The following is a 15,958-nucleotide window of genomic DNA, read 5'->3' on the forward strand; positions in this document are numbered from 1 at the left end:
CTCGCACTGGAGTGGGAGGGAAGGCTCCTCACCAAGGCCAGGGCCGGGCAGGGCCGGGCAGGGCCGGGCACCTGGGTCGGGGTACTGCCCGCTTCCACTCGGGGTCTTGGATAGCAGCGCTGGGAGAGGAAAACTGAGCAGGCAGAAGGGGGACCCAGCGGCACTTCCTGCGGGGCCTAACAGTGCGTCCACGGCCCCTCTGTCCCCTTCCAGCTGGAACCCGAGCTAAGTAGTACAGAAAGACAGAAACAAAGCCAGAGAAAATGCACATTTGCTTGCAACCTGAGTGCATACGCTAATGATCATCATTCTCATTCTCTCAGAAATAGCTTTAAAAATGGGTTCGAACATCAGAGACTATCGCAATCCAGTTAGATTGAAGATGTTTTTCAGTAACTCTAATGCACATATAAGAGAAGTGAAGCTCGGAGCAAAAGGAACGCTTGTATGAAAGGAGCCTGTGAATGGAAGGGAACTGCCCTTCCCTCTCTGCTTGGGTCCTGCAGCCCCGGGCCTGGGCTTCCGCTCACAGGCACCGCGCCGACAAGGTGACTCCTGTCCGAGCCTCCCCGTGTCCCGGCCTCTCGCGGGACCCCAACATTCCCCTCGTGAAAGCAGTAACCAGTGGGGGCACAAACCCTGAGCAGGAGACGCAAGGCCACGTCGGCCCTGATGGCCCAAGGGAAGCTTGGCAGGAACGTGGGGCCCAGGAGGCCAGGCTGGCAGGAGCAGGAGGCACCAGTGCACAGCCCTGGGATCCGCAACTGGGGAGGGAAGGGCCCAGGGCGCCTTCCTCCTGCATGTAGGAAGTGCGCTGTGCGTGAAAACCACAGCTGTGACAACGGCACCGAGGGTGGCAGCTCATCCCAGGCTGACACCAGTCCCTCGGGTGAACCTATGTGGGGGCAGCCGGGAGGGGAGGCAGAAGAGGGACCGGGTCAGGGCTGTGGCCTGCACGCGCACACCGGCTCCAAGGGCCTTGTTTTAATCAGAGGCCGTCTCGCCCACGCGCACACCCTCCACCTCGGTCATAGGCTTAACCTTTCACCGCCCGTGCCTCAGTTTCCAACGACGGCACCACGCTGTGGGGTTGTCCTGACAGTGAGAGGCCCACCGGCTTCACAGCTTCGCCACTCCCTGGGGTGACCTTGGACAAGCACTTTTCCGGGCCTGCGCAGGGCTCCGTGGGGACGAAACCAGCGACTGCGCCTGAAGCACAGGAGGAAGCGTGGGGCGTCTCGCGTCAGCGGTGCTTTCCGCCCCAACCCCGAGCCCCTGCATGCGGCCTGTCACGGCTCAGGGACGGCCGTGCCCGGGAAAGGGACTCCAGGGCGCCAGGCGCCGCTCGGGTCCGAGCCCCACGGCCCTCTGCCGAGCCTCCTCGGCCAGTGTCCCTCCCGGTCCTACGGGATCGGGTGGGGGGCTCTCCCTCGGCCCTCTCTGCCCTGGAAGGCCGGGCCTCGCCCCTCACTCAGCTGCACCCAGTTCTCCCAGCCCGGTCCCTGCCCCGCCCTGTGCAGCGGCCCAGATGACCTGACCCGGCCGTTCCCCTGGGTCAAGCTGCCGGGGGCTTTTCCACGTCCGAAAGTCACAACGGAAAGCAATGCTTTCAACTTGAAAGACATCAAAGATCTGTTTACATCTTAAGCTTTTAGCGAATTCAGAATTATTTGTAATTTGATTTTAATGAATAAAGCATTTGTGCATAGCTGTCTTTGAAATAATCCAGCTGACCCTGTTATATGGAAAAAGAAAGTCTTTGTTCCAGAGAAAAAGTAGTCGCGCCTCTATTCCCAAGGAGAGTATTTTAGGGTGGATTACAGCACCCTCTTCCGGTACGTAGGACATGTGGTACCCTAAAATAAATCGATAGCCAGGGATTACAGCACTTTTATCATGTCCTTTCTCAACTGTCTCTTGGGGAAAAATGCTTTGGAATACTAAACTTTGGGTGATTGTTTTAAAATAATCTTGACCAACAACTCATGTAGCAGAGTTGGTAAAACGCAAACTGGAAGCTGGTTTGATGGCGTGTGATTTTGAGAGGTGTGGGGAGGACGCCACCTAGTGTCGATTTGGGGAATTCTTACACTTGAGTGTCAAAGACTGCATTCCCCAAAGTAAATTAATTCACCCAAAGGCAAGTCAGACCTTGACATTCACATCAAATATTGACACAAAACTTCTGTCCCGGTACCCGTGGTCTGTCTGGGACTCAGCATGCTAACTAAAACCTGTGGCTGTCGCTTGCCTGGTAAGTCGCTACCTTTCCAGCCAAAGCAATTGACTGGTTCTCACCTGGTTCTCACCGCTTCGGGTACTTGTCAGGCCCCTGAGCCAACGAAGAACCAGCACCTAGGTTGCACTGCGTTGCTGATTTAGGCCAAGTTTAAATCAAAACCCTGATGCCAAGTCCACATGTCCTGACTGACAGCCCTGTGGTGTTTCTTCTGTAGTTCTCCACAAGGTTAGGATATCAAAGAAAGGAAAGATTTAAAAGCAAAAGCAAATCCTTTCCACTACTGGAAATCCAATGTAGATGAAACTTTACTAAAATCACGAATGTTTGAATGTCTGATGTCTGAAGTGCTGTGAGGGGTTTTCACCGAGCTGCCAGAGCAAGCCCAAGGCGCTGCGGTGGAGCGACGTCCAACTCTCGTGTCCTTCCCTCAGAGAAGGGCTCCCTCGGGCCTCTGCAGCCCTCCAGCCCAGCCCTTCGGAAGCTTCTGCTTTTCCTGCCAGTCCTGCCGAGCAGTAAACAGACTGCAAAAGTGCCCGGAATCAGTTCTTGCAGGTGACGCTTGTGTCCCCTCTGCTGTCGTTTGGATCCGGAGTGTCCTCAGAAGGCCCAGGTATCCAAGGCTGAGTTCCCACCCCAGGGCACCACCGTGCAATGATGCAACCTCAGGAGATGGGGCAGAGAAGCAAGGAGTCCATCCCTCGGGCCATCTCCCTGAAGGGGACACTGAGACCCCAGCCCCTTCCTGTCTGCCCTGAGGTGAGCACCTTTGGCCCATCACGCACTGCCCAGCTGCCCACCACGATGCCTCTCCTTGCCACAGCCCCAGAGCCTTGGTGGCCAGGAAGTGACCGTGGATTGAGGCCCTGAGGCTGTGGGCCAAGATCACTCTTTCCTCCTCTTGAGCCATCACCTCCAGCTTTGTGTCAGTCGGGGAAGGTCAAGTCACACAGCTTCTGAATGCCAGTGTGCGGCTCTTCCAACCACGGGCCACCCCAGGGCTAGGCCAGGGAGCGGCATCGAGTTGGCTGTGCTGCTCCTCTTCCTTTCCGCCCAGACTTTCTCTCTTTCCTCTTCCAGGTTCTCTCTCCCGCCCACAAGAGCCATGGGTTATTCGCCAGCGTGAAAGCAAGCCAAGCAAGGAAATGAGATTGCATGTACGATGACGCTGGTGCCCCTCGGTGGCTCATGTGCTGTTCCTCCATATACATGGGGCTGAATCTTGAAAATCCCTTGTCAGGTTTTCCAGGATTCCTGAAAGAAATCCAGGCAAATGTGATGAGACTCATGGACGGGGTGTGTGAACACAGGGCCCCGGAGCCCCGTTCGGGGTCCTTGGGTGAATCTCAAGAGCCCCCTGCATCTGTTGTCTTGCTCTATAAAATGAGAAGCAGGAGCAACATTTTTGTACGATTATCTTTATAAAGTCTTGAAAGGATCTGCCATGTGCTTAGGAATCACAAATCATTCAAAGTACAAGTATGATAATTTGTATTGATAAATGCTTGATAAGGAATCCATTCTATGATTTTCATAGGTACTAACAATACCTACTTCAACCCTGGTAGGCAATGTTTCTGTCTTTAAATAACAGCGGCTTTTTGATGTGGACAGTTGTCATCAATAATAGAAATAAGGGACTGACCGGTTCACCAGACCCGGACTTCCCTAAGGAATTGCTCCTCATGGACAGAGAGTAATGGAAAAGGGAGCAAATCTGGTAAGACAAATAATACGGGAAAAATCATGGACCCAGGATATTCTCCCTTTGTTCTCTAGTGAATAATAATACTGATTGTTTGGGCTTTGTGTCACACATTATCCTTTGCAGTTACCCGTGTTCCATGTGTAATGCTCACTATTTCCGTTACACATTGAGGAAACTGAGGCACAGAGGACCGGAGTCATGAGGGCCAATGGCAGAGCTGCACTTTGCACTGCGAGGCTGAGCACACCGCACACCACGAGGGCTGTGGGAAGCCTGCCTGCTGTCCATCCTCGCCTGCCCTTCCCTTTCCAGGCTCCTCCCCCATGGCCTTCTCTTCTCCTTTCTCTCCCCCTCCCAGGACTCCCAGCCTGCCACCACACCACTCACTTCCAGCCCTTTCCCATGCAGATCACAAAAACACCCCTGGGCACGTGACACAGAGTGAATTCTTTTTGTTCTTTTTCTTCCTTTGCACAGAGCTGAATTCCCATACAGCTGCTTTATAGCATTTGCCCCTTTCAGCCCAGCTACCTGGCAAAATCAATGAAGACTTCACAGCTACTGACAAAAGCAGTACAAAGCGTGTACAAAGGGGATGGGGAAACTGGGCATGACAACTTTCTCTCAGGAGCCCTGGCTAGGCAGCTTTTTGACAGGATCTAGGTTCCCCCCAAATAGCCCGGCTTTTTAACAATAAAAGTTGATAGGTGAACTTAGTTTTGTCTCAAAGCTGCTACTGATCTCTCACTCTCCGTCATCTGGGCCCCTTGGGAAGGATCCTTCTCTTGGCAAATGCTCCTGTAAATATGAAGAACTTACAGACAGATGTGGAGGGACACTGTGTACACTGTGCTGAACTCGTGATTTAGCATGCAGAGCACTCAGAGTGCATACAGCACCACTAGTAATACTGAGGGAGGACACTGCGTTAGCTTTCATCCTCTATGTGAGAGAAAAACTGTATACTATGCAAGAGTGATGTTACTTTTTCCTTTTTTGTGGGAAAAGTTATTTAAAAACTGACTTGAAATTCTTTTCTTGCTTTAAACAGTAGTGAGAATACTCGTTATTGAAAGGTAACGATTCTCATCACCAGTCAGCACTACCTACTGTATTGAATTGGCACTGATGGGGTAATTACCATGGACTGTCCATTCCCAACACGGTATCGTCTCTCAGCACTGGGACCTGGGGGTGGTTGTGAGATACCAGAGGGAGGCAGAAGGGAGCCACACAAACGCCCCCTTTACCAGAGAATAACAGCAAAACCCTTGGGATGGACCATGACAGTCGTGATCCTGATAGTTGATATTCATCGAGTAATTCTCCATTCCCAGGCACGACTCAAGTGAGACACCGCCCCATTCACTATTCCCACCCGCCCTCAGTGTGTTCCATTATTAACACCACTCCACAGAGGATAACCTGAGGCTGCAGAGACTCGATGTGTAAACTGTCCGAGATCGACCACTAGTGACTAGGGTTCAGCCAAGACGATGACTCCCGCGCCTACATGCTTGAAGCTTACTCAGGGTTTCCAGCACCCGGCCCCCTGAGGCACAGGCGGGCTCCTCACCTGCGGGGTGCAGGGTGCTCAGCCCCCCCCCCCCGGCCCCTCAGACGTCAGCAGCACCCCCTCCCCGGCTGTGGCCCCCAAACTCTGCCAAATATCCCCAGGGGCAAAGCCTCCCCTGCCAGGGCCGGCCAAAGGCAGGGCTCTCCTTCCGCCCCATACTGACTGCTCAGCTTACGTCCGGAGCAGCTGCAGAAGCAGAATTCCAGTGCCCGCAAAGCATTTTGTTGGATGTTAAGGTAATGCTAGGCCAAAATACTTTTATTTCACACAGGAAAATTTATATTTGAGAACTTAAAACAATCAAGTTATTTGAAATCTGTTCCTCTGGGATGTATAAGATATAAGGGGAGTCTTTGTCAATAAAATAATGAGCCGGAGGTGATTTAGATTGCAGACTATTAATGCCATCCTTTTAAAACGGTCACCGTTTTTCACCTGGCATACTTCAGAAGATAAAATGAAGATCTGTAACAGTAAACAATTTCTCTAGTGAAAGAGTTTATTTGGTCAGTGTATACAGATGTGGCCTAAGCCAACAATCAAATTTTTTAAAACCACATGCACATATGTGTGAAAGTGAAAATACATTAATTATTCAAATTTTTTAAAATTCAGAATTCTAGTATTTTTCTAAAATTTCTAATAAACCCAAATTCTCTAAAGCCTTGGTTTATTTTTGTTCCTTTCAAAATATATACTTAAACATATATTAAAAGTGTGTATTTTTCTCCTTGGGCCTACATTATTGACCAAATTTTAAAGTGTTTACTGCTATGTTAGCTACTCTAGGAAAGATATAAAAATTAAGGTATGTATTCCTGAGGATATCACTTTAGATATACCTCGTACATATACAAAACATGAGAAAAAGCAATGTGAAGCAATTAAAAATTGTTTTGTATATTTCACATTACAATAAGACACATGCGCACACACAGTGAAGGGAGGTCGTGAAATCCGTTTGAAAGGCATGTTCCACAGAAATAGTTTGTCACAAAGGTTACATTCCAAGGGTCCACATCAAAAATCACAGTATACACAGATTAGAAGCAAAATATATCAGACAAAAATATCCCAGAGATGTTTATGTTGTTAAACTTTTACAATATTTTAAAATCTTTTTTGTGGTTTGGAAAAACTCTGGCGCAATACTGATTAAAAATAAAGACACTGTACCCATGTAATTCTGACTATTCTATTATTATTCCTCCTTTTCATCAAAAATATATTTCCTACAAATTCTACAAAGTTTAAATGAATGTATACTTGACAAGAAACACAAAAATCACCCTAAAAGTGGAATTAAACACACAGCTGGCTAAATAAATCCAAAAGAGAACAGCAGATTTTGCGGGGCTTACAGACAATACTATGTATTAGTGATCCTGCATTCTTAACATTTTTCTTGGATGCAGTGGGGCGTACTTTGCCTTTTAATGGCCTACTTTCGACATCATACTTGCGGTCCAAGTGAACAGTCACGGCGAGTCACGGGAGTCACGCACGTTTCCATGGTTACCGCCACGCCACACATCATGGGAAACACAGCCCCTCCGCCTCTCCACGCGCCTGAGTGCGCCTCTGACAAACGAGGCGGCTTCATTTCTCTTCCTCTCTGGGATTTCCCAACCGGTCTCGTGCTGCTGCTTCGCTCTTCTGTTGCACATCTGGTACAAAACAAGATTCCATCACATGGGAAATGTTTCTGTTCTGCCCTCTTCATTGTTCACTGTCCAGGACACACCTCGCCATCAGAGACGCGAGCAGGCTGGGCTCTCTCCGCCGCCCCTCGCTCCCTCCTCTCCTGCGGTTACAGCAGCCGCCCTCTAACTCTGGACCCGGCCTCCACTTACAGACGCAGGCTCAGGGGCGCCGACCCTCGGGACAGAGCCACAGCTGGCGCTCCACGCCCATCGGACCGGACCGGCTAGAGGCTTCACCCTCCCTCCACCTTCGCCTTTCAGACTTGACCTCACCTCCTACTCCACAGGAAAAACAAAGCCAAAGCCCTCAGACAAGGCCTCCGACTCTGCCTCTCAGTGCGACCTGGGCCTGTGCTCTGTCCCCTTCCGGGCTACTGGAAGGCGCGCTGCTCAGCACCCGGTGAAAATAAAACACAGCGGCCCTGTTCTTAAGCTAGGGGAAGGGCCAAGCCCGACACCAGCACGGTCTGTCCGTCCAGGGCCCGGGCTCTGTGCATGGCCCGGCCGGACGCCGCTGAGCCCTGGCGCTGCTCGCCCGCCAAAGTCATGGAAGGCATCTTGATGGTAACTCTGGTGGACTCTACGAAGTCTTCCCCTCTCCTTGTCCAAATATTCACCAAGCACGTGCTGTGAATGAAGTGTGACGAACAGAACGTCCTTGTTCTCAGGGACTGTCAGGTAAGGGATATGGGAAATGCAGGTAAAGTGAGTTTTTAGCAGGTAAGAGGTTAAAAGTGCTAATGTGGACACTGAAACGGACAGAAAATAAGAACGGTGCAGAAGTCATGATGGGCCCACTTGGGAAGCAGAGCTGAGAGCCTGCTGGAGAATGAGACACGGAGACTGGACATGGACCACAGGCACCTTACGGGACGCCTGGCACCCACCCGGCCGGAGGGGGGGCGGCAGCTCTTGGGCCCCAGCACTTTCTTGTGGGGAAGCGGGCCCGGGCTGGTACCGAGCACTGGTTACAGAGCTCGAGCTCCTGTGGGCCGGCTTCACTGCAGGAGCAGAGCCCCGCAGGGCTGGCTGAGGGCTGCCCCATGAATGACACCGTGCGGGGTAGACAGGTGCCAAGTGTGTTTGGGGAGCCTGAGTGTGTAATGTGGCCCTGAAGGATCTGCGAGTCGCACCTCCAAATCCTACCACAGCACCCCATTTTAATTCTATGACATTGCTTAGGGCTGTTAATCATATATTTATCTGAATGCCTAGCATTCAGCAGGCACAACTTAACAGTGGATCAAACTGTAATGGTGGAAGGAGGATCCCTGTGTGGCTTTTCTAGCTCCCTGGCATGCCCCTCTGTCACCTCCTGCAGGGGACGTCTCTGTCCCCGTTAGGTATCAACTGGAAGGCACAGATGAGATAGCGTGAAACCTCACATTAACTTCATGCAGTGTGAGAGGCATTCGAGATCCCAGATTCCCTCTACACCTCAGCATACTGATTTAAAAACTAACAAACTAATAAAAACAAAACAGGACAGCCCTGAAGGAAGCCTGCAGACGTTCCTCAGAATTTGTACTTTTAAAGGACTAGTATCAGAGACGGTTTTCATTAACTTGGAAACTATTCATCTTAAAATCCTTAATATTTTTGCTTAGCTGATGAGAAAGAAGATGGGCATAGAAACTTCTTTACAGCTCTGCTAAGCAAGTGTTATCTCTACCATACACCTAGGTAAGCCCGTGCCTTTCATTTGTTTTCAGATCTGTGGTGACATCTGGATTTGCTTTTAAGACTGTGAGTTTCTTAGTTGATATCTTTGACTTTATTTCAAAATAACTTAAAGAAAAATATAGACAGAATCATATTCTTGCAGATGATGGGCTCTCTAGTGACCAAAATAAAATGGAGAGCACTACTGACTCTTGCAGTGTAGTTTGCTCCCTCTGTTCACCTAAGCAAGGTCAGTGAACATGAGGATGTGTGTGTGTAAGTTACACAAACTCTAGTTAGGCTTCTCGTGTGGACAAGGAATTACCTTCTCCACCTAGCTTAGGGTGCGCCTCATGAGCAGCCACCTCTTCTGAGTCACATCACTTTCAGATTTAAAAGGACAAAGAAGGTGCACGTATTTTCACGGCTTGTCTTCCCTTCCTCTCTCCTGCCCTTTCTTTTTCTTACAGTCCTTAATCGTACGTGTGCACTGCTTTACTGGCATACAGAGAAGAGCATCCCGCTGAGGTCAGCCGCCTCCTGGAAAAGTGAGACCGCCGAGCGGGAGGCCGTCTGCATCCTCAGCGGGTGGGAAGCGACGTCCTGAGGCCCAGCCCCAAGTCTGCTCCTCGGCCTCCCGTGAGGAGCAGCTTCTAGCCCCTCTGTCCCTCACGGTCCCTGGGGACAGCACTCCACACACACACACACACACACACACACACACACGTACACACACCTACACATACACTTACACACACAGGCGCACACACACAGGTGCACACCAGTACACCCTGGACTAAAATGGCACAGGGCACCGGGCTCCTGTGAAGCCTCAGAGCCGAAATCCCCCGGAACCCCCGCGTCCCAACGCCTTAGCAGAGCGCCCGTCCGTTTATCTTCACACTGCTCTGAGCCGTGAGCCGTGAGCCGTGAGCCGTGAGCGCGGAGCAGGACCGCGATTTTCTCCTGCGGCTCAGCGGACCGCTTTTTCTGACCGTGCTCTTTCCCCTGGCTAAATGATCACCTTTCATCCGGAGCCGCACTTAACAGGGTCACCCTGCGCGAGGGCGCGCGGCCCTGGCAGGGAGGCTTCTGGGTTCCGGCGCGGAGGGGGGCCCGTCCCGGGACAGGAGGGCGTCGGAGCTGGGGCGACGCGGGCCTCCCCTCCCCCTCCGTCCCCCTCCCCTCTCTCCCCTCCCCCCTCACCTTCCTTCACCGAGAGGCTCCGCGGCGGCGGCAGCTCCTCGCAGGCGCTGGCGTCCGCGCCCAGGATGTCGGGCAGGGCGTTGCGCCGGCCGCTGCGCGAGGAGGCGGCGAAGCTGGAGAGCGCGGGCTCCGGGTCGGGCCGGGTGGGGGAGCGCGTCCTCATGGCCGGGTCTGCGGGGCAGGGCGTGCGCGTGAGCGGGCGGGGCGGGGTGCGTCCTCGGGGGAGGGGGCCTCACCTCCCACCCGGCTCAGCACCCACTCCGGCCGACCCAGGAGCCGCCCGCCCTTTTTTCTCTGGAAAATCCTGCCCACTCTGCACCCTCCACGGTTACAGGGACTCGCCTGCTCTGAGCTTCCTAACGCTTGCAGCTCTCTAGAAGGAACGCTGTTGCTCCCGCTATGGTGGGGACTGAAATTGGACAGCGCCAGGCCAGAGGGTGCACGCCTGTAACCCCAGACACAAGAGGCCGAGGAAGGAGGATCTCGGACACTGGGAGGCCCGACTGGACTACAGGCCAGCTTGGGAAACACGGTGAGACCCTGGGCCCTAATCCAGCCCTCAGGCATTCTGAAAGGATGGGACAGCGGGGTCGGTGCGACCCGGCCCGGGGACGCACGCCAGGAAGGACCCGCGCGCAGAGGGCGACCCAACGGGCAGGCCCCACGGGGAGGCGCCCCAGGGCTCAGACGGCAGAGCAGCAGCTTCAGGGGCAGCTGCCCGCGGAAGACGCTGCTCATCGTCCTTCCCACCGCTGCGGACACAAACCTTCCTGGGTTTCCCGCACCTCATCCCAGCACCGGGAGGCAGGGGTGGAAGATGGAGAGTTCAAGGCCAGCCTGGTCTCCAGAGTGAAATCCTGCCTCCAAAAAGAAGGGAGGGAAGCAGAAAAGAGGGGGAGAGAAAGCATGAAGAAGACCCAGAAACGCATTTGCACTAGGAAGTGCAAGAAATCTGGAAAGCACTAGAACCCTGGCTCAAACCCAGGCTGGGCAGGCGCGTGCGCTCCCGATGGGCGGCTTCAGGCCTGACAGGGTGGACAGCAGGGGGAGAAAGAGGAAGTGGACTCTGACGGCGGTCGCAGGAGAAAGGCCCTGTGCCTCTGCCCAGTAAAGGTCTGGGCACGGAGCTTAAGCAGTCCGGGAGTGGGTGTCTAGCGGGTGACAACGTGGTGTCGCGGGCAGAGCCTTGACCAAGGCAGACACTGGACAGCAGCCGGGCCCTCCCGCATCGAGAGCCCTGCCCAGCCACAGCGCTGACTCCCAGGGGCGCTGCCGGCTGTCCCTCCTGCAGGCACGCACGCACACGTGACCAGGCTGGGCTCAGCTGGAGCAGATCCCCCTTCACCATTTGTATCTCAACAGGGGGAACTGCGGCCCTTCATCCTCTAGCCCGATTGTCCTTGCCTAGGAGTAGCAGTGAGAGGCACACGTGTATGGCAAAGATGGCACTGTAGTTGTTCTTCCAATACAGTACAAAGGTAACTTAATGGTCTAAACACGGACACTCTAAATGGCATGCTTTAATTTCAGAATGCCTTTATAACTGATAGATACAGCGTCTGTCTTTGAAAGAAGAAATGCCTACATCCATCAACAGAACAGTAGATAAGAAAATGTGGTCTTTACACACGGCAGAGCACTACTCTGCCATAAGCGTGACAAACGAGTCTTTTGTAGGGAAATGGATGCACCTTGAGACCATAGTGTGAAGTGAAATAAGTCAGAAGCACAGGCTTAAATCCTGCCTGGTTTCTCCAACATGAGAAACCCAAAGGACAAATAAAGAGCAAAGTAGGAGAGAGATAATAGGAAGCAGGGAGGCAGAACTTCCTCAAATGGGAAGAGGACCCAGAGAGGAGGGAAGGGAGAAGGGAAAGCAAACAGCACTAAGATGTGTTACGTGCATCCACCAACTCCCTACAATGAGTGTAATCACGATGCACTGCAACTTGTACTAATAAAAACAAAACTTGGAAAAAAGAACAGAACCATTTTGAATATCACACCAGCATTTATACATGTAAATGTCCACATCCTTCAAAGCAATTACTTGAACAAGCCACATATCGCTTCGTATCACTTACACCACTTTTGTGAGCCTACAGTACCAATCATTTTATACTCACGCATCATAATGATAGCATATTATATTTTAAATATGCTATTACAGCAAACTTTTTAATTAAAGACCATGCCTCATTTGATCATCTTTTTTGGGAGGACGGGGTCTCTGTACTTCAGGCTGCCTCCATCTTAGAATATAGCCTGGGCTGACCTTCAGCATGCAGCCCTCCTGCCTCAGCTTCCCCAGTGGTAGGGTTCCAGCCTGTACCACCCAGCCAGCCGCAATTGCCCATCTCTTTGTGCTAACGGTGACTCCAAGCTCTTCAAAGCCTCCTGAAGTCTCTCATCTTTGCACATATTCAGAGAAGCCTGTTTCCAGTGAGGACGAAAGCACAGCTCTGACTGCTGGCAGCCTGTGGCACCACTTGAGCATGCATCACGGGGTCCAGGGACTGCCGGGCACCCTTCCGTTCGTCCCCTGGTTTGAGAACCACTCCATGTGGAGACTGCGCACGTTCATTGCCTGAAAGTTCCGGAATCGAACCCTTCATTGCCTTCTCAAAGACCTGACTTCCAGCAAGACAGTACACTTCTCTGCTAGTTAAGTTTCTACATCTGTGACAGGTGTGAATAATATTAACTATTTCATGACCTTGGCCCCAAAGAAATAATGGCTATCAGTGCGCTCGGCTGGTAACCACACAAATGAGACTCGCCCAGCTGTCTCACCCCGACTGACTGGCAGGCCTGAGGCCCGTTACCCGCAGTGCTGATGTGGCCCCAGCTCCCTGGTGGGCACCCAGGCTCGCGAGCCATAGCCGGCCATGCCGTGTCATTAAAAGCTGTAAAAGGCTCGCTGTCTTGGTTTAGAGGCAGCCTCTGACCTTGTGTCATAAAGACAGGAAGGGACAATTCATGGTGTCTGTCTCCCTGGTACTCCACGCCCCCCACACACACACGCACACGCACACACGCACAGACACACGTCTCCTCCTCATCACCAGCAGCGCTGTCTCAAACTTGCTCCACCTGAATCAGGCTACTTGTCAAGCACCTCACGCCCCTCACTCCGCCCATAGGAAATTTCTCCCTGAACACAGAATTTTCATCAGCGAGCCCCGTGTGTCCAGCAAGCAGCAGCCCGAACATTCCCAGGGTCCTGCACAGTAGCTAAAATGGGTCTGAATTCTCCGCCCTTCCCGACGCTCGAGAAAGCCTCCCAGTGTGAGTAACATCCAGGGCCTGATTCCGGCCAGGGGCTCACACATCACAGTGCCCTGCACCCAGAGGAGCCCCCAGCAGCCCAATCCTCGCAGGAGAGACAGTGGCTTCCCCGCTCTGCCTTAGGCAGGGGATCGAGGGCGCCCCCTGTCCCGGCCAGGTACAGGGCAGCGATGCAGATGCAGCAACCGGAGGCCGAGCCAGCGTCACCTCCCCCCACTGGACTGGACCCAGGAGACAGGGACGCAGGGGCCCGCAGCTCCTCAGAGCCGCTTTCCTGGGCACCTGACCCCTTCCCCTTCCTGCACGGTGCCCGCCAGTGCTGGTCCCGCTCCTCCTCTACCTGACCGAGTGCACCCGGTGCGCCCCCCCCCCGTCCCCCTCTGCACGGCACACGGCACCACGAAGAGGCTTCCACAGCCGCTCCACCCCCGCTCTCGCGGCACCGAAACCAGGCTGCTGCTTGCTTAGAGCAAGTCCTCTGTGCAAATTTAGTAAACACATAAATCTCTTTCCAGTTTTCGTTTTCAAAATGAATCCCGTCCTCTCTGGGTAGGAAATGTACATGTGCTCACTGCTGGAGAGAGGGCGATTCTGAAAGTCACAAAGAAGCAAAAACAAATCACCTCCTACTCCGCTAGGCAGTGACAGGGCTCTTGTCACTCTGGTGTGTATCCTTGCAGGGTTTTCTCGGTGGTGGCTCACGCAAGCATACCACAGACTTATCTGACACGCCTCTTGTCTTACATTTACTTGATATCATTTTATTACACCTGAAATGTAACCTTGTTAGGATGACATAATTTTTAAATTTTAATGGAAGTTCTGAGAAAATAAAATTTTCTTGGATGTTAACATTTCAGGGCATATACCCACTACGTCAAAGAGGCAGAGCCAAAAGGTACAGCAAAAGTAAAGGCTATGGCTGAGGACAGAAAGCATTCATAATCCTTTCCTTAATTAAACCGAATAAATAAAGTTGATATATAAGGAACTCACTTTTTAAATGTATACAATTTTTAAAGTTCTAGTAATGCCCCTATTTTGTCAATTTAAAGAAAGATTCTTCAGTATGTTTCCAAGTCCCTCTCTGAATATCATTTTCAACTTTTCTCTTTCCAACTGAGAAAAGCAGAAAAATGATTGAACTTTTCCAAGATCTGATTTCTTTTCTAAACTCTCTTTAGTATTTTTTTTTTACAGGAGAGGAAATCAATTTAGTGTTTCATCAAGCAAGAAATTTAATCAAAATCACAGTAGCAAAACTTTAAGAGTTGTTTTGGGGGTTTTCTACGTCACAGAGGAGAAAAAATTCCCAAAAAAACAGCAAATAATTTCAGAAAGAAAAAATATACCATCAAAATGTTATTGCTTATCAAATTATGCATGGCTGGGGCTGGGGATTTAGCTCAGTGGTTCCACTGCCTGCTTTGCAAGCACAAGGTCCCAAGTTCAATCCCCTGTACCAAAAAAAACAAACAAAAATTATGCATGTCTGTATTAATCTACAATTACATTAATAGACGTAAAGTTATTTAAATGGATCCAATTAACTTGTACAAAAACCTTTTGTAAGAATTAAATCTGTCACTGCATTTATTATATAAGTGAAATAGAAAAAAATGAGTTCCTAAAAATGATATCTAACATATATGTAAAATGAAAATGTTCAAAATTTGTGTACATAAATTTTAACTTTTAAAATACGCACATAGTAAAATATTATCAGGGAAATATACTAAAATGAACTGTGACAGTAGTTCTTTCTGGGTAGTCTTATTTTTTCTATCTTCCTCTTTGAATTTTATTGCTTTCCCAGTTTTCTATGACGTGGATTTTTATAAAATAAAATTTTGGGAGGGGGGGAACAGGGTCTCACTGTGTAGTCCAGGCTCACCTTGAACTCACTACGTCACCCAGGCTGTCTTTGACCTTGCTGCAGTTTCCTGCCTCAGCCTCCTGAGCGGCAGGGTTACAGGTGTGCACCCCCACGCCTGGCTAAGTGCACAGTTCCTGAGCACTTTAATAAGGGCTGCTTGGCAGGACCCTGTGCTGCGGAGTCAGCACTGCTATCTGTTAACCGCCACTTAGGGCCAGCTGAGTCCATCTGCTCACACTAACTAAATCACAGAAGCCGTTTACTTTGGGGGAAAGAATAAAGGTTCCATTCAAAGCTAGTTGTGAGAAGGTGGAGACCACCAGTCCTGTAGTCATTGAGGGGCACTTCATGGAGGTGGGAAAGCACATGTTGGGCTTAAAATGCAGGGGCGATCCCTGTAGGTGTAAAGGAAATGAAAGGGCTCACTGAGTTAGGGGAGGCAAAAGGCCAATCCTCGGTAAAGAAAAAGGAAACATTTGCCAGATACGGAACATTATGAAGACAGAACGTAGTTATCACTGGAACTCAAATTGCAAACCAAATGGGCGTCATTAAAATATATGCACGTATTTCTTCCTCTGAGCACTTGAATCATAAAAACTCCCCAGTCACTTGGGGATGGTGAGGTGCATGTCTGAAATTAGAGACCAGTTTCAAGGAGAGCTTGGAAAGGCCACCAGGGAAGTTCTGCAAGCAACTC

At 51.1% G+C, this 15,958-nt stretch overlaps 1 protein-coding gene across 1 annotated transcript in view; it reads right to left on the bottom strand.

Moving 5' to 3' along the window:
• Positions 1–6,467: 6,467 nt before the first annotated feature.
• Positions 6,468–15,958, bottom strand: part of Pkib (cAMP-dependent protein kinase inhibitor beta) — an 89,665-nt gene continuing 80,174 nt past the window's right edge. Inside the window, exons 5-6 of the mRNA XM_021240668.2 lie at positions 10,095–10,265; positions 6,468–7,190 (exon numbers count right to left, since the gene is read on the bottom strand). Of these exons, the coding sequence (XP_021096327.2) occupies positions 7,123–7,190; positions 10,095–10,265 (239 nt within the window). The 3' untranslated portion in view covers positions 6,468–7,122. The remainder of the gene's footprint in view (positions 7,191–10,094; positions 10,266–15,958) is intronic.

This window comes from Heterocephalus glaber, unplaced genomic scaffold, assembly GCF_053883595.1.
Source record: "Heterocephalus glaber isolate CG9 unplaced genomic scaffold, H.glaber_assembly_v1.0 deba00001550, whole genome shotgun sequence".
Lineage (NCBI taxonomy): Eukaryota > Metazoa > Chordata > Mammalia > Rodentia > Bathyergidae > Heterocephalus > Heterocephalus glaber.